The 27,832-nt window shown below is 43.4% G+C and overlaps 2 protein-coding genes and 1 long non-coding RNA gene across 10 annotated transcripts in view; 1 reads left to right on the forward strand and 2 right to left on the reverse strand.

The window, feature by feature from the left end:
* The window catches only part of ADK (adenosine kinase), a 291,598-nt gene extending 280,928 nt beyond the window's left edge, over window positions 1-10,670 (reverse strand). For 3 of the 6 annotated variants that reach the window (XM_035543036.2, XM_035543022.2, XM_035543002.2), the window contains exon 1: window positions 2,161-2,271. In XM_035543036.2, coding sequence (XP_035398929.1) covers window positions 2,161-2,174 — 14 coding nt within the window. In that variant the 5' untranslated portion in view covers window positions 2,175-2,271. Of the gene's footprint in view, window positions 1-2,160; window positions 2,272-10,517 lie in introns of those variants that run through there. The other 3 variants (XM_035543028.2, XM_035542992.1, XM_035543013.2) reach the window with 3 other exon arrangements.
* Window positions 10,669-27,154, forward strand: AP3M1 (adaptor related protein complex 3 subunit mu 1). Of its 3 annotated transcripts, none has more exons than XM_035542968.2 (9): window positions 10,669-10,782; window positions 18,651-18,926; window positions 19,640-19,811; window positions 21,409-21,546; window positions 22,709-22,794; window positions 23,177-23,310; window positions 23,689-23,896; window positions 24,723-24,867; window positions 26,120-27,154. In XM_035542968.2, exons 2-9 carry the CDS (start codon window positions 18,654-18,656, stop codon window positions 26,218-26,220), a joined length of 1,257 nt encoding a protein of 418 aa, XP_035398861.1. In that variant the 5' UTR covers window positions 10,669-10,782; window positions 18,651-18,653; the 3' UTR covers window positions 26,221-27,154. The 3 variants fall into 3 exon arrangements, with proteins under 3 accessions (XP_035398861.1, XP_035398852.1, XP_035398870.1); XM_035542959.2 differs by lacking the exon at window positions 10,669-10,782 and adding an exon at window positions 10,799-10,953; XM_035542977.1 differs by lacking the exon at window positions 10,669-10,782 and adding an exon at window positions 12,593-12,724.
* LOC118246146 (uncharacterized) lies at window positions 12,477-17,735 on the reverse strand. Its single transcript, XR_004778090.2, has 3 exons — window positions 15,216-17,735; window positions 15,006-15,105; window positions 12,477-14,892 (listed from the first exon to the last, which is right to left on the reverse strand). It is a non-coding gene; the product is annotated as an uncharacterized LOC118246146 (long non-coding RNA).
* Window positions 27,155-27,832: the final 678 nt, after the last annotated feature.

A 27,832-nucleotide genomic window follows, 5' to 3' on the forward strand; every position in this document is an offset into this window, starting at 1 on the left:
TAATGAGTTTGTCATTTACCACTGGACTGGATGAAGAGTTAGTTTTAATTATAAGTTCCATGTAATCCATTAAATGTATCTTCACCTCCTAATTACGGCATTTTGTGAGATCACCATTAATTTTTCACAAATAGACAAAGCCTATCACATAGTACTATCTCCTCATCACAATTTTCAGAAATAATGGAGTGCAACTAAACTGGTGGAACAACCTAAACAAACAAAAAAAGCCATCAGTACTGAGCTACCCTTCAACCATTTTGAAAGAGATCTACAACACTAACCATAACTGAGTGATCTGAAAAGCTGTGTCTGAAATCCTAGTCATATATTAATAATCACTATGCTGTTGCGGGCATCTTTAAAAATAAAGTTCTGCCTCTAGCTGGCTGCTGAACACTGGCAGTACTGTCTAAGTATCTTCCAATTCTGTTATCACCTGAAAACTACTGTGCACTTCATTGGAACAGCAGCATCAAAATGTCAGCAAAAGCACTGGGCACTGGTACACAGATAGAGAAATGGTTTGAGCACTTGGCTACAGAATTGTCTTGCTTAAAAACAAATCCCATTACCTCTTAAAAAGCATTTCACATTTTTTCTTGTTAATTGTCGCAAAGATATTCTCATCTACAGATGAGAACAGTAACATAATAGTAATAGTAACGAATAGTAACAAACAGCAATGGGAGCTAAATTGATAAATCCACCTTTTTTATTGGTCTGTAACAACCTCATCCTGCTGTGCAGCTGTAACGTACACAGAAAAAAATTCTTATGCTGACTCACTTTACAGTCAAAAAGCCATAATAAAACATGATTGGGAAACTTGGGTGTCCCAGTTGCATGACAAAACCTCAATGCATGACAGCCTGCTGTATGCCCAGTCTTCCATTTAAAAATGTAAGACACCATTTTGTAAAACCCGAAATTTTAGGTATACCTATAGGGCATGATCGTACCTTAAGTAACGCCAAACAAGATGCATTCTAAGCATACGTACTTCAGTCGCAAAGGAACATAGTCAAACCTTACGTAACACAAGGTCTGAATTTGTCAAAGATCCCTTACACAGGTAGATGAAACCAAGCAGCAACAGCACCACATCAACCGCACTTGAACAGCTAGAAGCTTTTGACTAACAGCATTCTTCCCTCATCGTGCTTCCCTATGCAACATAATTATAAGCGAGTTATACGGTGTTTGCTGCTGGCCCTCTGACACTAAAACCACTTCAGAGCTGTTACTGTGTGATTCCTGAGTCCAGACAATTTCCCCCACATCACCAGCCAGCCACCTCAGCGTACTGAGCCCGAACATGCCAGTGGCCTGCCCGACTGCTCTCATGCTGTCCTGTTTAGGTCTTAAGTAAAGGCAGTACATGGTAAAGGAGCTGCCCACCTACATGCTGACTTACTGGAGCATCTTCAGTGAAGATAGCATCTGTCATGAAACTTTTGTGGTCTTCCATAGCGATACACTGACAGGTTCTCACAAACCAAGCCTAAAGCCTTGGCCTTACGGAGGCAGAGCTGTCACAGCGACACAAAGCCGTTCCAGCGGCAGGGAGCCCCTCATGCAGCCCAGCGGGTGAGCGCGCCCGCAGCACCCGCCAGGTCCCAGCCCCGCGGAGCTGTGAGGCTGGGCAGGGGCCAGGCGGGCCGTCCCCAGCGGTAACGGGCCGGGGGCTGCGGGATGGGGGCACCTGCGTGAGGAGGCTCCCGCCTCACGACACCTGCCCGCTCGGAGTTTTTGGTAGGACTTGCCACGGTCGCTCATCTCAGCGCACCTCTAGGCACGGATCTCACAGACGCCTCGCCCCGACGACGTGACAGAACCGCGGCCCCAGCGGCCGGCCGGCAGCACCGCGCCTCGCCGCGCCCCCGCCGCTCGGCACCTGGAGCTCCCGGGCACCGAGCCGGGGCTGCGGGCGGCGACAGCCGGGTGGCGAGGCCGGCGCTCGCCCGCCTCTGCGGGGAGCTCGGCGTGCCCGGGGACCGTCGCCTCTTGGGCTGGCCCCGGGCGCAGCACAGCCCGGAGCGGAGCGGGGCTCCCCCGCACGCGCGGGGGCAGAGGGAAACCGCGGGCGGAGGGAGGGACACGGCGCCCGCCCCGCCGCCCCTTCCTTCCCCGGGGAGCCGCGCCGGGGCTCGGCGTTACCTGAGGGTCGGCATGGCGCCCCGCGGCGTCGCCTCCCCGCCCGCTGCCCGGCGCCCGCTGGCTCGGCCGTGACTGAGCCGCCGGCCACGGCCCGCCCGAGCCACTTGCGCGCCGCCGCCCCGCCCCGCCCGCCCGCGCGCTCCGCCATTGGCCGGGCGGCGGCCGTGGGCGGTCCCGCGGCGGCGGAGGGCAGCGGGGAGCCCGGCGGTGCGGACGGCCGCCGGCCTCGCGCCTCGGCTCGGACGCGCGCGGTACCGGGCGGCGGCGTGGCCTGCCTGGCGCCCCGGGCTCCCCGGCCGCCATCTTTGATGCGGGCAGCGAGCAGCGCCTCGCCCGGCTCTCGTGGGGCCGCTGCCTCCGTGCCCTGCCCGAGGCGGGAGTCACGGCCCCCCGCGATAAGTTAGGGAAACGAGCTGGAGGCAGCACTCAGGTGCTGGGCCCCAGTTATAGTGCCCTCAGCAAAGATGGCCAGCGCGGCCCCAGGCACTGTCAGGGCACCGTGACAACGGCTGTGCTCCTGTGGGGACCCCACCACCCCTCAGGTTCCCCCCACTGTGGCCACCCCACAGCCCCCCTGCCCTCCCCGATCTCACCATCCCGGGCATCTGCCCACTGCCCCAGTGTTGTTCCAGGACAAGCCATCCTCCCCAGCAGAGCAAAGCCCCCCACATGCCATTTTCACACACCGTACAAGGATGCATTTTCACGCCTTTTATTTGCACGTGCTGGGTACGACCTTAGTGAGGCCTCAGGCGACCTTCTCGAAGCCTTCCTCATCAGCTGTCACTGACACGGCACCCGCGGGTCTCTGCCAGGCCAGGTGCTGGAGCACAGCCGGCCAGCCACGCAGGTGCAGGGTCTCCTCATCTCCAGATGTGAGGTTATTGTACTCACAGGTTGCCACAGCACCTGGCAGCCACCTGCCACATGCAGCTACCAGGCGTGGCTCCGTCTTCCCAACCTGCCTGAGGCCAAGCGGAGATGCTGATGAGATGCGGGCCTGGTTGCCACCGTCCGAGCCCTTCACCTTCTAACCTCATCCCGAAGCGTATGACATCCAAAGAGAGCTGCCAGGCCACGGATGGAAAGCATCGGCAAAGCCAGGTTGGTGTTTTTCTCTCTTCCTGTCTTCCTGCCCACTTGCTCTTCACTTGGCTGCCAGATTACTGCTACCCCATGCAGATTTGGCACTTATTTTATTAACTTACCAGCACCAGAAGCACTGATTCATGAAACTCATGTCAGAAAGGGTTGTTTTTGCCAAAAGCGAATCCCACGTTGTTCTGTTAAGTAAGGCTATATTACCTCTAAACTTCTAAATGATGTGTTTATTATTAGCCTTAGCCTCTTCATCTACAAAATGGGAATATCGTACTCTGAAAAATTAAAGCCTGACAATTCAAGAATTTGCTGATTTTCAGGTGTGTCATAAGAGGTCAAAATTTCAGATGTTCATGATGCTTAAGGACCTACGGCATCATTAGAAGATAACAGGAATATTTACATTTAATACCTGAGGTTGGACAGATTTCCTTGGATTTCCCAACTAGACACTCAAAATGAATTATCACTCACAAAATTCTGGTTATTAAAGTTGGTCAGGGGTCTTAAAAAGTCAAATTAAGGGGAGTGGCAAACACATCCCATCACTTAAGCAAAAGCTTGCAACACACAATACAACAGGTTCCCAAATCCTGAAATAGGACTTTAAATACTGTATTTGGACACACAATGGCTGTAACCTCCGATCTGTTCTGAACGATTAGTTACTCTTATTTTAACAATTTTAGTGCCTAACAGCCAAACCTCTGTTTTGTAACTGAAAATGAGGGGGTGGAGGGAAATCCTGTCATGTAGACAAATATAACAATAGCAGTAACAAAGCAGTAACAAAGCTTGTGTCTTGTTAGTCCTATTGCAACATTTTCAATAAATACATGTTAAAAAAATCAAGAAGTAGCATCCCTCACAAATAATTACCTGGCTTTAACAAGCACATAAGAAAGAATATATACAGGAAAATAGATATAATACATTACCTATATTTGTAGTAATGTCTACCATATAACAACTGCATATTATGAATATTAAGCTACAGAGTCCAAATGAGGTACCATCAAATGTTTCTAACTTTTTACCAATTCAGCAAGATGCTATGAGAAGGCTGTTTTTCTAGAAAATTAAACAACCTTTTGTGAATTAGCACAACAGCACTTGTCAATAGCACTTTATAAACTTACAACTATTCCTAAGTGTATGAACAATCATCTTGCTTGTACTAACACATACCTGCAGAATCTACTGTTACTGATGTCTTTGAGGCATCACCTACCACTACTGGGGTTTTTGGTTGTCTGCCAGGTAACTTCTAGATGTCTTGACACACAGCTGGAGCAAGAGCAATCAGGGAATCCCTAGTAAAACAGTCATTTATCAATTACAGTCATTCACAGACTAACTTTGTGAAGCTTGTGCCACAAGTTCGACTTGTAGTCACACCAGGTGTGTGCTAGGCAGCCAGTTTGAACTTGCTCAGCCCATCCAGCTCCTTCCAAACTTGCTCGGCTTGCATGGAGCGGCTGACCCATGCCTTTGCACGTGTTTTGGCTTCAGAAATCCCAGCAAAAATACAGAATTCACAGCTTTTCATCTAAAAACATATAGCACCTGATAGGGTCTAGCCACAATTTCTCCTGACTGCTTCTGTCATTATACAGTAAGGAATAGATCTTCAGGGCCATCTCAGTTCCTGTACGTATGATGAACTATCGCACCTCAGGTGATTCCACTAGAATGTTTACTCTTCCAGCACAGCAATGAATTAAAAGTAAACTGTACCCCTACCTGATACACCAACAGACAAGTACGTGAGAACTTGCAAAAGAGCACTTTATTGAAGCAACCCGTGAAACTATACATGTGTAAGTTGTCTAATCAAGATACAGGCAAACTAGGCCTTAGCTTTGCACTGTATTATGCTCCATAACACAATATTCAGTATAAATCGTCTACATTACAATACAACCAAAAAGTTCTCCATCAACCTTCATATTTCATGCAATTTCTTCTAAGTACTAAACTAAGGTTAGTTTTAGGTAAGCTGTCCATGCTTCTACCTCTACAAGACAGAAGGTTGTTGATCATTTACGTAATAGCCTCAGCAGACATCATAAAATGGGACTAGCAAGCACAAAGTCCATTAACTCTCTTTTGGTAAGAGCATTTTACACATCTTATATGCGTTTTCTACAAAAATGATTGTTTTGAAACTATTTCTGCAGAGAAAAAATGTATTTTACAATAAAAAATAACATTTTTAGCTTTTATGGATCACCTAGCGAACTATTAGAAATATTTTAAATTTAAAATCCTACAGCACAATCCATTGCTTTTAGACCAGCTTCACAGACAATACAGCTGTAAAAGCAAAAGAAAATCCGTAAATTCTAATCTAAAAGAAAATCTGTAAGTCTGTTGCCTTCTTTATATTACAGCTATTCTTCTTTCCTCTATCTTACTCAAGTCAAACAGCCTAATCCTTTAGTTCCAACTGCTTTGTAACACTGAATGTACAATAAAAAATAAATAAACATCTTTCACTGGAAATGCAATCCAAAGGTAGCATAAAGCCAGCAAGTTGCCTTATGTTACCATATCCTTCAGGCATGGTACAGCTTTGACTGCGGTCAAACAATCATTAAAGAAATTATTACAGTTCAAAATGGGAAAAAAAAAAAAAAAAAAAAACTTTCCTTCACTTAACTCTGAGTAATACTCAGACTTCTCTCCTTCACGCAAAATCGCAAAATGCTTATTTATTGTATAAATAACATTAGTATGTAAATTGAAATGAGTTAAGAAGCGAGTTCTGTACATACAAGATGAAAATCCTTGAGAAAACCTAGTGTTCGCGTTATATCTTTGAGTTCAATTTACTTCTTTCAAGAAGATAAGGTTTTCCGACACACTGCCAGCAAACACTAATTAACGACCTTTAGATAGCAACACATTCCCTGCTTCTGAAACTGGTTTTGTGAAATACTCATGTACTTTGCCTATGTAAGTAACTATTCCAATTCAATATCACAACCTTGAGTCACAAGCCAGAGCTTTGGTTCAAACATTTCCACTTCAAACAGACCTCAGCGACAGTAGAGGAAGCCAAGGTCTTGTTCTGCATAAAGTCCATTTTACACTATTACAATTGACACTATATTCAATTACTTCTCTGTCTCCTTTCCAGACATCTTCCATGTCTGTTTGTAAGTAACATTAGTAGATCCAATTAGATGAGTAATTCTACACAAGCTGTTTCATTTGCTGAAAGAGAAGGAACTCTCAAAATTGGAAAAATTCACAGGAACTTCACGACTCATTATTAAATAGTCATATTTGCACTGGTTCCCCTCCCACATGTAATCATGCATGTAAGCACCTCTCAGGACAAGACTGGTCCTGCTGTCTTCAGTGAGGCAACACCCTAAGTCGGAGGCATACGTTTTTGGAGGCTATTAGGAAAGCCTAACTACCCCTGCTCATCAAAATGACCCTTCTGCCTGATGGGCTGCAGGTAACGTCAGCAAAGGAAGGACTAGACCCCTGCTGTGCTCGTGGTTCAGAGCACGTATAGCCTTCCCGTGGCCTCCTCTTTCCTCAAGTCACACACTCCTTCCCAATAAAGCACAGGATTTCTTTAATTAAAAGAATGGAAACACCCTAACAAGCTTCTCCAACAGAAGAATGAAAAAGTGTAGAAACTGTATCCTATGACACATGCTTTGACAAATCCTGCATGATTACATCAACAACTGGGGAAGACACGTGGCAATCCACACAGCAATCTGAGTTACAGATCAGCACAATGGAAGCAAGATCCTGAGCCATTACAGTGAGATAGTCTCCATGCTGCAGGTCAGTCAGTTTTCGGATGTGTTTCTGTCAACACGACTTTGAAGGGAAGATTGCTGCTGCTACGTCTTAAATGAAGCAAAATTAGAAAAATACGTCCCAAGTGTCATCAAAAGGTTTTGTTTGTCTACTTTCTAAAGGGGTCTAAATATTCATTTGAAGAAAAAAAAATCCTTTGGTTTTATTCATCTGGGAGCACACCCAGCAAGGTGCTAGAGTCAGATCTTTCTTTGTACCAAGAGGCTATCAAGAGTACCGACAGAGGGAAAGTGACCTGCATGTCTGTATCTGGGTAATTGAAAAGTGAAGAAATTACAAAGCAACAAAGACAGAAACTAAAAGGAATATAAATGGAGAGTGAGGTGGAAAAAAAAAAAGCCAGAGATAACGAGAGAAAGAAAAATGGTTTACTAAATTCTAACTGAAAGCTTTGTCACAGCTAATTTAAAATACTCAGAATCTTCTTCATTTTTAGAAAGCTGATGAAAGAATAAGCCAAATTTAAACCCAGCTTATTAAGAAAATTAAAAATGCATGAAATTAGCAACATTTCTACATTTACTACTATCAAGCTGTCTAAAATTTACTGGAACGGCAATGACAAAGGACTGCTTTTGACAACAGTTACCCACAGAGCGTTTGATAATTTATTCTGAAAAGCAATAGATGTCTAATAGTAACAGAAAAAGAGGAATATTATACTTTGTACTTCTGCTCAAATTTGTCAGATTCAATGCTTACATTGTCTTCATGTAGATAAATTGACTTGTCCAAACAGCCAGCTACGTCATGACTATTTAATCAATACAGCAGCTGCAGAACTGCCAGAAGGCCATCACATAACAGACGGGACTTTACCAAGGACGATTTCACAACTGTTCATTTTTCTCTTCTGCAAGCATGCAGATTTCTATACAGAAATACACATATCAGCTCAAACGTTTCTACAGAGAACGTTCAAATTCTTCCATGACTGTGACAGTCCATTAACAGAAGAAGCCTGGTTGTAGTTTTCACAGACTTCCAAGATAAAACCAAACCAAATATAAAAGGACACAAATCCTTAGTAATTCTCCTTTATAGTAATACCTCATGTTTCTAGTAAGCTGATACTACTGCTCAGTGACAAACTGCTTGCAATTCTGCAAGCCTATTTTCTGTTCAACCAGTACAGTTGACACGTACAGTGATATTTTATTTCACACAGCAGAGATGTGGTCAGAAGTCTGAAGCACGTAACATGCATTAATGGCCTTGCCTAAAGCCCATTGGTTTTAGCAGGGATTTGTACCCATCAATAAAGACAATACAAAACCTGACACCCTGCAGATTAATGTCAGCACAATGCCCTGGTTGTGCTGGGAACGCTCGTTTGGGTCTTGAGCTCTGTGCTATGCTTGCTGGGTGGCAAAAGCCAACCATCCTACATTACCTTCAAAGAACTTCAGCTGAACCAGGTGAGCTCTGCCTACCATACGGGGCAGCTGTTTTTGTTTTACTTTGCCTGAAAGGACCAAAAGGCACTGAAAGGCTGTATCCATGAAACCTCCTTGATGCCACTTTTAGAGAGAAAGTGACAAATTAAAGATATAAGGGAGGGAAATGTTTATTGCTGATGACAATGAGTGAAATTTAACTTTTTAATGCCATTTTTGATATTAAACTAGATTTTGCAGTAGCCAGAGGAAAGATATAGGTTCATAAGATGGTAGAACAGTAAGGTGCGAGACCATCCTTGTTCGGTCCTTTGCACATGGTCTTCTGAAGAGACTGTAGAGTCTAAAATGTAGATGTTGAGAACAACAAATTCTCATCTAATTCTTTGTATAACAAATACGAAGTTGTTATCCCCCAATATTTTCAAGTGACTTTTTTTTGTACTGCTTTTCTGATCTATAGGCTAACTGCTTTCAGTGCTACCAAGCATATGTAGCAGGGCTTCCATTAACAACCCAGCCTCATTACAAACACAGCAGAGTCAAGGGACCTCTGCCATTCAGACTAGTACCTTCTGTACTGGCTCTCAACAGGGGACAAGGTCCCACAGCAGCATGCAGCCAAACACATTCTTGCAGCTATACCCGAACAAGAGCAGATGTCTGCTAAATCTAGTTTGCCCACCCTACCCACTGACAAGTCCAGTCTGGGGCCTACAACACTCATCAACACTGTTTAATCACCAGCTGATTATGGCATTACTCTTCTTATCAGATAGCACTGTAGTCTAGCTAACACTTCATACTGAACTGACCTGAAACAGATTTTAGAGTACTGAAGTTCTAAGAGCGTTATTTTTTTTTACCCATTGTGCACCTTGCAAAACTATTATTTTTGTTTAATAGGTTGCTGCAAAAGTATGTTACCATGGCTTTCCATTCCATTTTAAACATCCTTTACATTTTTAACTCAATACTTCAACAACGTTCTCAAATTTTTATATTTTTATGTTTGGGCTTGAGGCAGGTAAAACGCAGTTTCCTCTAATAAGCTTTATAAGCAGAAACATTGCAGTTCCCAGCTTCTTGTTCCTCCTTGCTTTGAAGCCCACAGAAATAGCTAATGCTTTTTAATTACAACTTTACATTGCTGCATGCCATTTATTTTCTTTCAGAGCTCAGTTACGTTTTTCCTCTTCCATTATCTGCAACTGAGCTTGTTAACTATTATTAGACTTGAAAAGTCACTCAGCTGCTAGAGGAGCAAGTACCCTGACTTTGACAAATTTAATAAGATTAGTTCTTTGGGTACGGACATCAGCACTGTAAGGGACTGTTCTCATCTTAGTCCTGAAGAACATCTCTTTATGCTATATTTGAGCAAGTTATTAGTTACCACCAGGGCAATTTTTGACGATTCAAGCCCTACGTCATTAATCTTCTTCGTATCCTGAACACTTGGAAGGAGATCAGATATCAGACAATTCTATCCGTGTCTAAATAATCCCGAGAAAACACACCAGAAACTGCACCAACAAAAGCTCCACTGTACCTCTCTGACCATGTTTCCTGCATTGAAAAACTTTACGGTTTTCTTAGGGCACTAAAAAAAATAAATAAACGAGCTGCTTCTGTGCAGGCCATCAGTCAGAAGGGCTCAGTCAGTGCAACCGCAGAGATAGCAGCGAGGAAGCGGAGCAAACGGCACAGACATCTCGTTTCGGGCTGTGAAAGCACCCCCAGCGCTCCACGTGTCCTGCAGGAAACGTGCCCGGGGGCCGCGGGCGGCCAGCCCCGCGCCCCGAGGAGGCACAGACCGCCGGGGCCGGCCGCCGGGGCTTCCGAGGGCACCCACGCGGCGGCGGAGCTCGCTGGAGGGGCCCCGCGGTGCCCGAGACCCGCCGCCGCCCGGCCAAGTCGCGGGGAGCCCCGGGGCCACCCGACCCGGCCCGACCCGGTGCCGCCGGGCCCCGGCCGCCCGCTGCCCGTGCCCGCCGTGCCCCCGCCCGCTACCTGAGCTGCTTCGGCTCCAGCTTCAGCTTCTTGGCTTGCGGTTCCCCCGCTGCCATCTTCGCGGCTCGGCTCGGCTCGGCCCGGCCCCGCCGAGCAAGGGGGGCGGAGGCGCGGGGAGAAGGCGCCCCGCCCGCCGCCCGGCCCCGCTCCCGGCGAGCCGCCGCCGCTCCGCCCGCCCGCTCCGAGCGCACGGGGGCGGCCCCGTCCCCCGCCCGAGACCGAGGGGCGCCGCGGGGCTAGCGGCGGCCGCGGGGCCGCGGGGGAGGTGAGCAGGGGGAGGCCGGGCCGGGGCTCCACGGGGCCGCCGTCAGCCACCACGCGGAGCAGGCAGCGCCCCAGCCGCCCGCGCCTCCGCCGGGGGGCGGCCCCGCACGCCGCTGGGCCTCGCCGCCATTTTGGCCGCTGCCCCGGGAGCGGGCCGCGCGGGGCCGGGGAGGTACGTGAGGGGCGGCGGGACGGGGGCGCCGCGCTGAGGGGCCGGGCCGGGCCGGGCTGGGCTGGGGGACCTGGGGCTGAGGGGAGGTGGGGAAGAAGGGCTGGTGGGCAGCGCTTAGCTGGGGAGCGGGGCAGCCCCTGAGGGTGCGCGTCTGTGTGTGTGTGTGTGTGTGTGTGTGTGTGTGTGTATAATTGGTTTTTGGGGAAGTACCACAGTCAGTCAGTATTTAGCGGATGGCTCTGTACACGTGTCCAGCTGAAGCGGGACCGGTGTGGGGTACGCCCTGAAATGCAAGGCAGTGGTGAGGTGGCACCATGCACGGGGAGATGGTTAAGCTTAGTTGTTACGGGAAAAGGCTCAGGGCCTGCAGGAGGGAGGACGCAGGAACTGCCATTCCAGGCCATACCCAAAACCTGTTGCCACGCCACGCTGGGATGGGGCAGGGGACAGGGCGGCTGCCTGAGCGGTGGCACCCAGGTCACCTGAATCTCTCTCCAGGATCATTGTTGCAAACCTGGCGGTGCTGATCACGCAGTACTTGCTTAATTAGCGAGGGTCCTCGTGAGTGTAGGTTTTTGTAATGTGCTCTGGAAATTAATCCGTTATCATCCATTGCTGCACTGCACATCCTTTCTGCCCTGTTCAGTACATAGCAGGGCAACTGGGGGAGGCTGCAGCTTCTTTTCCTTTGTTTTAGGGATAACTTGCTTTGAAGTATGTGTTCACCGTTTTTTCAGCACGCCAAATGGTTCGTAACCGTTAGGTGTTGATCTGACTGAGGGAACAACTTCAATAAATGGAGCTACAATATAAACAACCAGGCAAAAAAAAATCATACCTGAATAATGAAAATTTGTGTTCATAGAAGGCAGACTGCAGTATGAGAGAGGAAAAGCTATTTTCCAGGAAAAGCACAAGCTAATTGGATTACTCATGCAAGAGATAAAATGATAGAAGCACTCTTGTACAAAAGGACTATGCCAACCATGAGACTGATTCAGCCAGCAGTTCCCAGCAGTTTTGACCTGCACGTAGCTTCTCATGTATATATATATAAAAAAAAAAAAAAAGCTTTAATGGTATATCACTAAATATCTGGGATTTAGTCTGTGGTATCTTGGGTGTTGCGTAACTCAAAAACCACAAGCAAACCCAGATTTGGAAGAAAATGAGACAAGAAGATTCTTTCCTGTCCACGTGCACATACCTGAACATTCCTCACTGATGGCAAATTAAACATGAAGACCCCTCCACTTCCAATACTACTCAATTTTGCTTTCCTTGTCCAGAAATGAGGCTTCCAGTTGTGCAAAACAGCTATGTACCAGTTAAGTCCCTAGTCACTCTTTCAAGCAGTAGTCTCCTTATGAGCAATTCTGCAGTAAGCAATCTTAGAGAAATTTTGTCATGAAAATTTCTGGAAGAGAAATTGGAGTTCATAAGGTAGAGAGGCCTGAACAGCAGGTGACAAGTGGCAGCTGTAATAATGGGAAGAAACAAAATTAAACCTTTTTACAATGTAGTTTCTTCCTCTTGCTTTATTTACAGCCAACTTACTTCCTGTACAGCTTTACTGTATAGTAAACTTAATTAATACACAGAAAACGCGTGGTATCTTTTTTATGCTTATTCAGTGTATGTGCATAAGAGGCTGCTCTTTAGCCGGAACTTCTTGGAAGATTCTTTAACGCTCAAAATTCTGGATCCTGATTTTAATCCGATACGATGGTAGAATTAAAGAGTACAGCTCCGTTCTCTTGTGGAAGAGAAGGTAAATAAAAATGGGTATATGCCTTCTTTTACCGTTTGGACTTTGGACTAGTTGTGTCAGAGTACACGTATGTTAGTGAGAGCTGTCATTTACAGCAGGGCTGCAGAGGTGCTTCTTGGCTCAGGTCTAGTATTTCAGTAGTGCGTGGCTCTGTGGCCCTGTGCTGTCCTTTCGTGAACCTTGAGTGCCTCTTAAAATAGAGCCCATGAAAAAGAGTGGCATAAAGCTGGTGGCACCCTCACTGCAGCCTGTCAGAGGTACTGGAGCAGTGAACTGGAAGAGCAAGTCAGAAAACATTTTCCCAAATAACTACTGAGATGAGGCTTTTGTGTCCTGTGATCGAATCCTGCTGCCTTGGCCATTCAAAGTTCTTGGTGGTTCTCGGAGCCCAACAATCCTATCGATCTGTTCCTGAAACTCCTGGTGACGAGATATTGACCTTACTATGGCAATTTGGTCCTCTCTATGTCTTTATTCACTAATGCTTTCAGAGAGTGAATTTCTTAAATGGTCCATTAGTAGTCCTAGATTCACCGATTTGGACATAAATTGTATTAGAAATGCTCCATCTTCATGTAAAAATGTAGTTTCAGCAATGAATTTTTAATATTATTTTTTTCTGGGAAACGTTATTGGGTTTTCAGCTTTTACAGTGAAACCTTCTGTTCCTGCAGATCTCAAATGGAACCACAATTATTCAGTATCTAATATTGTTTGATTATTCTGAATCTAATATTGTTTTGTTGGCAAGAGATGGAACAAGCTTGCCAGCATTTAGAAGATTTATACTGAATTGTAGAGGCGCCATGCAAATATAGTATTGGAAACTTGCTCAGTCAGATGAAATGCTGCACAAATTGTTATGCAGGATGTGATTTTTTTTTGGTGTAAATACAGAGGAAGTTGGAGAGGCTGTTCTGGACACTAAATACTGACTTAAGACAACGTCAGAGTATTCTCTGTGAACTGCTTCCTTTCACAGTCAGTTCCAGAAAGTCAGTAACAAGATTTTAAACAAGAGGGGAGATAAATAAATGTACACTGAGTATCTGGGAAGCAAAGTGTTTCGTCTTTAATAGGGATGATTTTGCTTATGAGATGTACATCTAAGTGGTTATTGCACAGACACTAGCACTTGATGCTGTTAGGTGACAGCTGAATTGGTTCTGGGAGTTTTGCTTGAGTAATAAAGAAAAACACCAGGCAGTTCTTTAGAAGGGATGCAAATACATTTTCACCCTAATGTGTAGATGTCTTAAGCTGTGGGCATCTTATACATGAGAAGATTAATGACAGCTTCAGTATGCTACCAGCGATAGGAGCATTCCAAAAAATAAAAACATAAAACCTTGAAATTACAGACCGTTCTCATTTTAGTAAGATCTGAGGCTCACAACTACTGCTGTTGTAGCAGGGTTAGTCCAGCTAATTGTATGTTCAGAGCTGTCACATTGGCTGTCTTGTAAATGTCACTGAAGTTTTTGATAGGACTTCTCCTCATTAGGTTTGCTATTTTAAGAGTCAGTGAATGGGGCTGGGGAGGAGGGAAGCAAAAGTTGTTAGGTTTTGCCACATCTATGGCACGTTTGTGACATATCTTGAATTTATTGGAAAAAGCTAGCTTAAACTACCGACCAGCTGCTTGTGACAAAAATACTAATTTTGAAGTAGAAATAGAATCATCTATTTGAGCTTATTTGTTTCTCCAGATTACTTTGAGCATTTGATTACTTTCCATTCTCTTAAGGGCTTGTTGCTAGAAGTTCATTTCCATAGATACATAGCAGAGGCTCAGGCAGTCCGCTCCCACTAATCCTTGTGTCCTTTGGAGCAGCTCCGCCAGATGCAGGGGATGTAGGAGCTCTGGAATATTTTCCAGTGATGGTTCCATATCAAGCCCTGTACAGTAACGCTCCAAAGGGCATTGCAGAGGTCAGTGACAAATCGCTCAGGTCCTGGTTTTCAGAGTTCTGGCTGTAATTCAGCTCAGCGTCGGGGAAAAGCAGCTGGCAGCAGCATTTCTGCATTAGTTAAATTTTAGAGTACTTGGTTGTAGCTAAGGACAAGCACATACAGACAGTGTTTTTCCCATGATCACAGCCATTCCAGCTTTCCAATGAGCTCCACATTTGTCTCGTAAGCCTGCTGTGATTTCAGTCCAGATGTTTCTGCCAAGAGATGGGGAAAAAAAAAGTGAAATTGCAAAATCCAGATTTAGTCAAAAGAAAAAGCACAGAGTTGGAAATAGCATATTTGAAGACATCTAAGTTAAAATACTTACTTCTTCTTTGAGGACTTCATATTCTGGTAGAGTGAAAAAGACCCTATAGAGCCGTGAGGAATTTCCTAGGTCAGAGCCTTAACAAGGATGGGAGCGAGGGCTGCAAGAAGAAACCACAAAGCCTGTGCTGGGCTCCTTGTTGCTGCAGTGACTGGAAGATCTCATGCAATCAGGCAGTAGTATTGAAGGATATAGAATATTAAACGTTACCTGGAATGTCTTCCTCTGAACTAAAGATGCAAATAATAAACCACAAAGTCCTTCAGTCTGCTTCTTAGGTAGGCCTAGAAGCAGCGAGATGGGAAGCACGTCCTTTTGAGGGACATCCTTTATTTTGCATCGGGTGTTTGTGTGCTGCTCTCTCAAAGTGGTATGTATATGTGTCCACTGCTGCAGAGGCACTCCCCTGGTTCTTAAATTCTGGTGGTGGTTTTTTGCTGCTGTATTTTAAACTGATGGACTTTGATTCAAGACCTTTACCCTCAAAGTGTCCCAGCTCCTAAGCTTTGCTCTTTGCCCACTGGTATTTACTTGACCTAATGGTGTGAGGAATCTTACTGTTACTAGAGTGATTTCTTACGTTTAGCTTTTCTAATCTTTTTTTCTTTGCAAATCTCAAGTTCTGACGGGGTAGAAGGACAAGGTTAGATAATGAGAAAAACTCAGGGATGTCTACACATCTTAAATGAAGTCTGGCAGCCAAAAAACAGAGTAGCTGGGAAATCTTCGGTATTGGAAGCACTGTAGGTAATTTTTGTTAAATCGTACCTTATAAATGATATTTTTGTAGTAGTACCAACTGCAAGGTAAACAACATCAAATCCATCTTTATCTGGCTGGTGCCAGTTGTTTGACAGCATGTGGAATAAATGAAATGGGTTAGTCTTGCATTGCTCTACGAGCTGCTTTATTATGGTCAGCACTGGCAGAGAGCTGACCAGCTTACCGAGGGAGCAGGCTGTGTGCCCGTGGGTAGTGGGCAGAACACGTATACAAGCTGCAAGGCTAGAGCTACAATTTTCCAGAGCACTTCTAATTAAGTTTCTCATTAGCATACTGCTAAAGCCTGTGAAGGAGGAATGAGTATGTGAGGGGTTGTGAAGGGAACTCTTGCTCTAAAAGCAAAATCATTATGTATCATGAGACATCCTGTAACACATACCAGGGGATAGGGAAGGCAGCTAGGTGGGAATTTACTTCTCGGTTTCCACAGATGCTGTAAGGCCATAATCTGCCATGCACGGCCCCCTGGGTCAGTTTGCTTTTCCACTTCACCCCAAGGCCGCACAAAGTCACGAACACAGCTGGCATCTGGGCATCTGGGGCCGATGAGTAAATAGGGGCAGGGGTCCAACGACAACGCCCTCTGGCTGTGCAGGCCCTCCCTCCACAGCACATAGGGCACGGTCTGATACCGTGAGTGGGATTTGTTGCCAGAGAAGAGGCCCTGCCAGCAGCCACATCTCGAGCTGGGAGCTGGCTGCAGGCAGAGCAGGGGCAGCGTGGCCACGCGTAGGTGGCAATGATGTTGGCGTGCTGCACGGCTGTGCTCGTTGGAAATGCAGCGTAACAAAGCAGTGGCTTCTGACCTAGAACCAGTGTGAACATTTACAGCAGGACAACTGCTAGGGCTTGAAACCACTGTGGGATCCTTCTTGGGGGCAGTGTCAGCCACGCTGCAGGTCGGCCCTGGGCTGAACACCCCCACCCAGCTTGGGGTGCACACACTGGGTAATGGGGGTTTACGGCCAGTAACAGATACACTATTGTATCCATATTAAAATGTACAGAGAACTATTCTAAGCTTTACAGCTGATCACCTTCATATGTTTGGGCTGCCTTGGTGTGGAACAATACTGACATTCAGTGGTATGCTCAACGCCGCTGTGCGACTATCCGGGAGATTTTGAAGGGTTTTAATGTCCAGCGCTGGCTAAATTCAGAACATGTTTAGTTAAACTGGATTAAAGCATTGTGTCAAGGCTCCTTTGTGAGAACACTGTGCTCACGGTATTAAAATTGTCTGTCTGTTTGGTTTTTAGCAAACTAAATTAGAGATTAATTTGGTTCAGGAAGAGTATAACAGAAATATGCAATGGTGTCACTTTGTAGCTTTGTTTTCTTTCTCACTTTTAAGCAAATTGGCAATCACCAATTCCAAAGTAACTTCCCCCTATATGCTGCATTGGCTTAATTGAATTTTTCAGTCCACATATTGACCGTGGGTCTTTTTGTGTTTACCACTAAGGACAGCATGCTTTTGACAGGAGTTGCCTCGGATGCGGTGCGGTCCCAGCGGGCCCACTGATGCCTTGCTGTCATCTGCGCACTTCCTCTGCACCAGATGTAGCGCACTCTGGCAATGCAATAACTTGCATCAGGAAGCTGATTTGATCAGAATCTCCTTTTTCTGAGTCAATTTATGACCAGACCAGTTTCCTAATATAGGTAATTGCAGAGCCACAGGCATGCTAGTATCGATACTTGGAAGTCAGCAGGGCTGAATAGCCAGTGGCAGCTTCTTCAACTGCAGAATGAGTTTATGCAAGATGCAAGTACCACCTTAACTTCAGCTTGAGGAGCCTGTGCTTGGGTTAAATTTTGGTTGTTTTGTTTTCTAAGCCTGAATTTAAACTTGGACTTACTTTTCTCAGAGTATGGTTATGCTGCAGGTCAGCCAAAGCTTTATAGCTGCCTCATGCATAAGCTGAACCCTCATAGCATTTGTCTCTTGTACAGACGTGGAGAAAATAGTTGATTGACTTTGGTTTGAATCAATAACTCTGCTCACTAGCTGTCACATTGGAAGTTGAGAAGTAGACTGGGAATTAGTTTTTTTAAAAGGCAGATAAGCTGCTTTTCACAAGAATAAAATGAAGGATCAGTGGCTGGGGTATATTATTTGTAAATCTTGAAAGATATAGGAAAAATCACAGTCACATTTCAGATCTGCATCTAATGTCCCCTTTGTTTCATGAGTGATTATGTTTTTCATTGTATTTTAGAGGCTATTTTTTTCATTTGAAGCAATTTTGTTAGGTAAAACAGTTAAACTTCTGTTTTTGTGTACTTTTAATGAATTCCAGTCCTTCATCCAATTGCAGCTTAGTGTAGATCATAAGCAAAAGACTAATTAGCTAGCAAATAAAAAACACTTTTCTTGTTCAGTAGCTAAAAGCTGACAAGCTAATGAGATTTGTCTTTAAGATACCACAGCATGCAGTTACACATGCAGATGTTATGCAAACTCCCCTGCCATGAGAAAAAACAGGAAACTTAAATGATAAAGTTACCCTTGCATGTTGCCATGCATGTTTGAGTGAGTGCCAGCTCAGGATAGTCAGCTTTGCTTTAAGAAATAAATTACAAATGCCTCATAGGGATGAAAGTAGAAATCAGGGGTGCTGGCTTCTTGCTTACATTGTGACATATGGTAGCAACTTAATCCACTGTGGATTATTTTGTGGCAGAACATTCCTTAAATAAAGAAAATGTTTGGTTTTTTTTAAAGAGAGCAGTATCTTAAATTCACACTGCATATTAGTAAACAATAGCCATAATAAGAAAGGGAATGTGGGAGAAGAAGTAATGTTAATCCTTAATTCCTTTTGTTTATTTTAACTTCTTTGAATGTGTTTCCAACAGAAAATGATCCACAGCCTGTTTCTTATAAACTGTTCTGGTGATATATTCCTGGAGAAGCACTGGAAGAGTGTTGTGAGCCAGTCTGTGTGTGATTATTTCTTTGAAGCTCAGGAGAAAGCAATCGATGTCGAGAATGTGCCTCCTGTCATCTCAACGCCACATCACTACCTCATCAGCATCTATCGGGATAAAATCTTCTTTGTGTCTGTCATACAGACGGAAGTGCCACCGCTCTTTGTAATTGAATTTCTGCACCGAGTAGCAGATACTTTCCAGGTCTGTCACCATTATGTAATATTAAAATTGAAATAATTCCAAAGGAATTTTTGTATAAACGTCTTTTAAAGAAAGGTAATAAACTGTCCTGCCCACGACTTTCCCCTTTGCAGTTCTTAAGTCAATTGCTGGTTTATAGAGTACAAAGGAAAAGAGAATTATTTTGTGTATTCATTTGACTTATAGAGATCAGCTTGCAAGCACTAAAACCCAAATGCCAGTTTGTAAAAGGTGCCTTTGTCTGTAAGCTTTCATACTGTTCATGTTATATAGATAAACTAGAAGGAGCATACAGTCATGGAGCAGTCAGTAAGGAAGGAAGAGATGTGAAATGAGAGTCAGTTTTCAACTTCTTTGACAGACACAGTAAATAAAGGAACCTCTCTGAAAACTGGTCATTGCCAAAAGGTAGTTTCCATATTTTACAGCAGTCTTCTAAATGAAGACGTGTTAATGTTCACAAATGGGAGAACCCTTGGGATATATATACATAGTAAACCAGATTACATTAATTTCACTGTTCACACTGTCTTTAATTCTAATTAGATGATAAATGTGACCTGAACAGATGATGCAGTCACAGTATAGAAGTAGCTTTTCATCTTAGGCACTAAAGTTCCTTGAGATATTGGAGGGTAAGCTGAAAAAAAAAAAAGGCAAAACATTTTAACAGGAATAAAAATCCTTCTCTTTGTAATCTCTGATTTGTTTAGGATTACTTTGGCGAATGTTCTGAGACTGCAATTAAGGACAATGTAGTTATTGTGTATGAACTTCTGGAAGAAATGTTAGACAATGGCTTTCCACTGGCAACAGAATCCAACATACTGAAGGAACTGATTAAGCCTCCCACAATTCTGCGCTCTGTTGTCAACTCCATCACAGGTATGAAAATAAACTTTCAGAGGTGACGGTCAGCTTAAAAGCGAAGCTCCATCATGCTTCATAGCTAAAAGATAATATCATATTGGTGTGAGTGTGTAAGGTGAGGCCACTGTCAATTGAGGCTGGTTGAGTAAAAGCAACTTCTTCCTTATTTGCAGTTTATGCGTGGACCCTTTGATATCCCCATGACACTGCTGGTCCAGGCACAGCTGCTGAAGTCCCTCAGGAATAGCAGTTCCCAGCTCAGACAGCACATACTGGAGACAGGTGCTCAGGGAGTGGTACAGAGCTAGCCCAAGCCTTGGATAACTGAGGGGCACTGGAGAAGGTTATATGTACTATAAGAAATGATTGTATAAAGGTATATAACAGCTATCTAATAAATCTTTGCTGGCTGGGAACAGACAGCCTGTCCTCGGCCCCCCGCCACCCTCAGCATCCATCACGCTCGGTGCTAGTTTCGGGCTGTTGTAAATGCACACATCTTGCACTGACAGAGCCACGTGTCTGTCAGCTGAGCTGGTGGAATCTGCTGGTCTGGCAGATGGGAGCAAGGGAGGTAAGCCATGAGGTGTCACATGGGGTCAGAGATAACGTGAGATGTTTGCCTGTACATTGTGTTGGAGACAGGCAGTAGGTGTGCTGCAGGGCCACGCAGAGGCAGTGCTCAGAGGAGTTGGTCTTTTGGGGCAGGGGTAGCACACGAGGTTTAATTTTTTGATACAGTCTCATTGGTTTTAAATTGCGTGGTGTTTTTGTGCGTTTTTTTTTTCCCTGAAAAATGATGGTAGCAGTTACTTTATAACCATGTAGCTCAGGAAGCCATCTTCTCACACTGGATGGTGGTAAGAGCTGGGAGTCGAGGGTGATGGCAAGGCAGGCAGGGGCAATGGCCTGACTGACAAGGAGCCAGGAAGTTGAGCCAACGAGTCAGGGCCAGATCAGAGCTGGAGATGATAACAGGGCGAGCTACAGGTCAGTGATCACCGGGTAAATCCGTCACGATGAGGCAAGTCAAGCTAGAAAGTTAAGGCTGTGGGCCAGGATCTGGATCAGCAGGGCACGTGGTCAGGCACAAATGTGGCTGTCACATCCCTGCTGGGTAGCTCAGGTGGGCACCAAGAGTGACAGCCTCGCTTTAACAATAGTTAACAAAGTGAAAGGGGTGGAAGCCCTCCCTAAGGCTTCTTCCAGGTCTTTCTCCATAACTGCTCTTACCAGCAAATTGGTCATGAAGGCAGCCAGATAGAACACCACGAAGATGGGAAAAGTGTGCTCAGAGCCTTTGCAGGGAGCTATAATATGTTCAGCTGTAGTGATGAAATCCTCTGGAGGATCTAGCCCCCTCATCTACTTCTACTCAACCCTGCTGCTGACCTGAGCTTTGTATTTTGCTGAGCACGGTATAAAATTTGGAAGCTCTAAGTCTGGATGCATCCATAAAGTTTTTTCATGTCACCTAACAAATGAAATTTTAGTGGTTTGGGTTTTAGTTTGCAAAACTTGGGGGTCAAATCTTACTTTGATTCTTAATTGTGGTCATTGCAACATTCCGCTTGTAATTATTACTGATTTTGAGTTCTTTTCCATTTTTAAGGCAGTAGTAATGTGGGTGACACACTTCCCACCGGACAGCTGTCCAACATTCCTTGGCGCAGGGCAGGGGTAAAATACACAAACAATGAAGCCTACTTTGATGTTATTGAAGAAATTGATGCGATTATAGACAAATCAGGTAAGATGCCTTGCAAACTCATTTTTGTTTGTTGACTGTGTCTACATTTAACCATTAATGTTTAGAGAGACAACAGTCCACTTTTTTTTTGCATTTGTTTTCTATGCATGAATCTATGTCATAAATGGAAATATATGACCAATTTAAAATGACATGCCCAAATGCATTCCTTTAGTTCACCTTCAAAGAGCAATATGCTTAAAAAACATGCTGTACACCTACAAGAAATATTCTGTACTGATATTTTCTGATTGCATATTGTTTGTCTCCTGAGATACAAATGGAAAAAAATACTTCATTTAAAACGTGATGGCAAAACTATCTTCCCATAGTTCTTGCCAATAGTCTATCTCCTTGCTTGTGGGCCCTCACGTGAATGAGACAAAAGAAGTCATCAGCTTTCCTCCAATTGCAAGACAAAACTCGTTCCAGGATTGCTGGAAAGTATTGTTTTTCTTGTATATAAACTGGAGTTTCTACTTATCTTCTAAAAGAACCTTCGCTTGTAGGACTAATTAGTCTAGAGTCCTGCTCATGCCTTCTATCCTTATAGGGCACTTAAGAAAATGATCTTTTTCTGGGTACAGTGCTTAGTAGTCTCGTTTTTGTGTTTTCTTTTGGCTATAGATTTATTTAACATCAAGGTGAATAGGTACTCCCCTTGTTAAACAGGCCGTGTTTGTGAAAGCTAAAGCTGATGATGACAGCTTGTGCTTTATGGCACAAACTTACTGTGTTTTGCTATTGACTGTTTTCATGTGCTTCAACTTCCCTGCACCTCTACAGACTTTCCCTTTTTTCTGGAGGCAGTAGACGGCGTAGACAAAAGGAAGATTCAGAGCTTGCATATTCTGAAATTTTTATTTGGACGTTGCTTGCAACTACTTCAAACATACCCAGTAAAAGTTCTTTGTAACAGCTTGCAAAGGTCTAATTAGCTGATTTGGAACAAGATGTTTGCTCTGGTTCCTGTATTTTAGCAAGCTGCCCAGGCCACAGGTAACTGGAATGACCTTTCCTATCTCTGCTTGGCACGTTCCTGAGTGTTGTGCAAATGTCATCTGTGCCCTCTAGCTGCACTTCAGGTTTGTTAGGCCCTTGATAATATGTTAAGTGAGGTGTCTTTTTTTTTTCTTTTTTTTTTTTTTTTTCCCTCCCACAGGTTCCACAGTCTTTGCAGAAATCCAAGGTGTTATTGATTCGTGTATTAAGCTCTCAGGAATGCCGGATCTTTCTCTTTCTTTCATGGTAAGTTTAGCAGTGTGTTTGGCCATTTTAATTGCTTAAGATGTATTTTTCTTAGTGAACAGAGTTAAACAAATGTGAGAGCACAACTACTACTTGATATGTTAAACGGGAGAAATAATACATCAAGTTTTGAATTGTATTGCAAAAGTTGCTGCACTGTTCAGTAGTTGGGATGGGTTTTGTCTGTACACAAAAATACACTCATGGGAACTGCTGTGTCGTGTCAGACCAGAAATGCATCTAGATCAGTAATGCATCTCAGAAAATGGCTAGAAAATATACTTACGAGTATAAAAAGCAGGAATTGTGTAGTAGTTCAGTAGTTAGTTCAAACTGCTGATATTTTATGAGATTCTGCTTACCACTTTACCACTATTTACAGAATCCAAGGCTGCTGGATGATGTCAGCTTCCATCCATGTATTCGATTCAAACGCTGGGAGTCTGAAAGAGTCCTTTCGTTTATTCCTCCTGATGGGAATTTCAGACTGATCTCCTACCGTGTCAGTTCACAGAAGTACGTTTTGGTTTAGACATACTGGTTCTTTACATACTCAGGTGGAAAGCATTAGATAACTGTAACTGCAGATTTCTCCTTGTTAAGGGGGGAATTTGCATTATTGCCAAAAAACACGTTCTCAGATTTTGTCTAATATGGTGCTGTATCCCCACTAAAACAAGAAAACAGTGTTTCAGCAAGCTGCTGATAGTGAGCGATCATTTTTTCAGTGGGATAAACCATGTGTGGTAATAATACAGGGCTGTTGATATCTGGTAATCAAGGTTGCTGCTAGATGCTCTGTGGCTAAGTTTCTGTGTAGACAGAGGATTTATATCTTCATAAAAAGAGTAAAGTAAAAAAGTCAAAATTGTCTTAATAATACTGTCTTCTCAGCTTGGTGGCAATTCCTGTATATGTGAAGCATATGATCAGCTTTAAGGAGAACAGTTCTTCAGGAAGATTTGATGTTACCATTGGACCAAAACAGAACATGGGGAAAACAGTAGAAGGTGTCGTCATGACAGTTCACATGCCAAAAGCAGTACTTAACATGAACCTCACTGCTACGCAGGGCAGCTATACATTTGATCCAGTTACTAAGGTAAGGCCTAAGTTTTTATTTATTTACCTCAGGGGACATTAGAGCAAGTCCTACATATTGCAGAGTAGTAGAGCACTGTTCCACACATGGCAAGAATCTTTCCCTTCTGTGTGTTTATGAATTAAAATCTTCTCTTAAAGATTTACTTTTCCAGTCTTAGAGATGCACCAATTGTGATTCCTGGTTATTTCTGGTATTCCTGCCCCTGCACCTTCACTCCTGCAAATATTCTTCTTCAATGTATGCAGTAGTGTTTTGCTGGTGGTTTCAGCTGTAGTATATTCTCCAAGCTATGTTATTTAAAACATATTTAGCTGGACAAAATGCAGTAGAACTGAAAACAAAGAGCCAGAAAAATAGGTGGCATGAAATCAGGAAAACCTCTTCCACAGAACTGCCTGAAGACACACAGGAAGGGAAACAGAGGGTCTGAAAGACTATCACAGGAGTTCTGCTTTCTTGCCTCTGAGCTGGGGTTTGAGACCTGAATTTCCCAAAGCTTTCAAAGCTTTTTAGACCCCAGGAAATATTTCACTGAAATGTATTGAGCCAAGCCCTTCTGCTCTGAGCCTGCTCTGAGCTTTCTGCTGCCCTTGAAATATTTCAGGCCACATTTGATTTGAAATCTAAGTGAAAGATCTCCAAGTAACATTTTGTTTTAAAAAGAACAGACCCTGATCTTTTAAGAATGAAAACACCAACATAATTCTCAGGGCTACCAGGCTGATTGCTGTACCCAGCCTGCAAACAAAAAGCATCATCTGGACTTGGCTTTATAGGTGGCATCCATAAAGGCTACTGCTGCCATTCTCTCTTTCCTGACAAGGTGTTAACATGGGACGTTGGCAAAATTACCCCTCAAAAGCTACCGAATCTGAAGGGCATAGTGAACCTGCAGTCTGGAGCCCCCAAGCCAGAAGAAAATCCAAGTTTAAATATCCAGTTTAAGATACAACAGCTTGCAATTTCAGGTAAGTGGGTGTTACAGGAAATCAATACTGATGGATAATTAGCAGTAGGAAATGCAGTAGCAAACAGTTAATCTTTTCATTGAAGCTGTTGGTCTGAAGTTAGTTTGGCTCTAACCCAACAGTTAACCTTGCCGCCAGACGTTCTCGTTGGGAATTATGAATTGCCAGTTTTGCTCGAGAAAGGCTGTGAGAAATGTACAGAGGAAGTGGGTTTTTCTTTGTTGACTTGTGTGTTAAACAGAAGACAACTACTCATTTTAGTGCAGAGATGATTTAACATGCTGCTCTTGACTTGCTATAGCCTTGTACCACTAAAGCCCTTTATAGTGTTCAAAAAAAATGTTGGTTTTAAAAAAAAAATGCCCTTTTCCTTTCTGGAGCTGACTAGTTTTTCATCTTCAAACCAATCTGCAAGCAAAATCTTAACGAAATCTCTAGACTGAGGACCAAAAGTGTATTTAAATGAAACAAGGCCTCAGCCTGTAAACACTTATATACAAGTTGTCAAGCTGTAAAATGCTTCTGTGAGCAAGCTTTGCAGGACCAAGACCCTAACAGAGCAAAGCTTTACATTTGGATGGAAGGAGGATGGCTGAAACCAGTAGATGAGAATGGGCAGCAGCGCATGTAGTATCCTTCTAGGTAGTTACCAGGTTCTTTTGCTTCCTAGACTACTTTGACTAAATAGGGGTTAGTCCTTGTATGAGAACAGAATCCCACACCTTGCTCTTAAACTTACAATCCACTAGCTTAAATATAGCAAACCAGTGGCTGGATGCCAAAGGCAGTAGACTTGTGGGAAAGCAGCAGCCAACCTGAAACTGTTAGGTAATTAATAGCTACTGCTGTTCCTTAATTATTAACGGAGGGATTACTGAAGTTATAATTTATAGTGAGAAGAATTCTAAAATTTGTCCTCTGCTTCATTGACATTATTGGGAACAAGAGGGCGGCATACATACGCATTAGAAGGTGCACTCATCTGTTCAATAGTTCATCCCTTGTAAGGAGGATGTGACCTCACTGAGTAAAACAAAAAAAAATCCTTTCCCTCCCAGGGAAGCTATGATTAGGTGACAAGAATGGTCCCTTCTACTGTTTTAAACTGCATGAACTTGTGAAAGGGGTAGGAACGAAAACTAGCTTCCTAACTGATCTGAACTTGCTTGAAGAAAATAGGACTGTTAAACAGATGAAGGAGATTTCTAGTATTTTGCTTCTAACTTTATACTCTCATTTTTCTGTTTTTCAGGATTGAAAGTAAATCGCCTAGACATGTATGGAGAAAAATATAAGCCTTTTAAAGGTGTCAAATACATTACAAAAGCAGGAAAATTCCAGGTCAGGACATGAGAAGATGCTCTACTTCTACGAGGAAATTCCCCTTGAAAAAATGACTGCTTAGTGACTTATGTTGCTATTAATTAGGTGCTGATTAATTAATAGACACTGATTAGTTTGGGAGAAAAGCATTTGTGCACAGCAGCTCTTAAAATGGAAGCATAAGTTAGTTTTTCTTATTATGGCTTTAAAATAAGGTACCTTTTTTTCTAATACACCTTTACTTTTTTTTTTTTTTTAACTGAATTGTGCTGGTGAATCGTTTGGTACAGGTGATCCACAAAACATTATAAACATACACTGCCAGATACCAAAGCCCAGAGGCCAAGCACATTACGAAGGCCAGACAGGCCCTTGGAAAAGTCTTGTAGTGGCACATTTTGCTGCTGTAGCTGCCTGCAAAGAAAGCTCAGCTGTTCTTACAGCCAGCTGCAAGTTGGCATTCCACAAAGCATCATGTAATCCCTTCAGAAATAGAGCAGCCGGGCAGGGGTCCCAGAAGGGCCTGGGATATAGCAAATGTCACTCCTGGGAAAGACCTTCTAATGAAGAAAAAATATTTTCCTTGCTGTTTACAAGAAATCGCCTTTCCTAAGAAGCGTTTGCCTTAATCAGCTTTCATTTGTGCCATCTGCAGATGAGCTGATAAAAATAACATTCTGCATTAATATGGGAGGTGATTGTTGCTTCAGTAATCTACTTTCTTTCCATTTAATCTCATCGTCATTTTTTTTTTTAAGAATACAGTTGCAGAGAGTACGATCTATTTTTTATGTGAAGCCTTTGCTTTGGTTTAGATGTTCCACTTGTTTGAAGTGGATGCCACCAGATTTGTGCCATGTATATATTGGAATGTAGCTTTTTAGATAGCACAATAGAAGTGTCAAGTGTATTTAATGGTTGTGTGCTTTAATGTTATGAAATAAAGGGAACTCTACTGCAAAGATGTTTTCTCTTGTAAAGTATTCACTATTGTAAACTATTCAAAATGCTCTTAGATGAGAGACATCTGATATACAATTAAATAAGTAATTGCTACCTCTTCACTGAACTTAATTGCTATGCAGGTATTCAAAGTTTAGGAAGAACATTCATGAGCATGGCAAGTAAGCTTTTTTTTTTTTTTTTTTTTGTAATGTGGGATAACTGAAATGTCACCATCTAAACATTAAGGACAGGACAATGATGACGCTAAGCTGACAAAACAAATTCTTACACACCAGCATAAACTTGCTATCTCTTTAAACCAGTATGTGCCCCAACATACCTGCCAGGGTTCAAACCATACGTTTGGGCAGTACATAACAGGCTGAGAAACCCAAGTTTCAGAATTAATGAAGAGTGGGATACTGGAAAATATTTATTTCCTTAATTAATTTGGATTACAAATGGATAAGTATGTGCTAACTTGGTTTCAGATGAATAATAGGAACTAAAGTAATACAGTAGCCAAAATTTCAAATTTTGAGACAAATTAAAAAAAATGAGGGGGAGCTCATCTCAAATACTGGTAGCAAGCCCGTAAGAAGAGAAACTTACACATTTTCTCTTAGAAATTGGGCAATATCAAACTTGACCACAGACATCTATTTTGAATTTCTGAAATCACAGAATATTACTGTAG

Source organism: Cygnus atratus, chromosome 7, assembly GCF_013377495.2.
Source record: "Cygnus atratus isolate AKBS03 ecotype Queensland, Australia chromosome 7, CAtr_DNAZoo_HiC_assembly, whole genome shotgun sequence".
Taxonomy (NCBI): domain Eukaryota; kingdom Metazoa; phylum Chordata; class Aves; order Anseriformes; family Anatidae; genus Cygnus; species Cygnus atratus.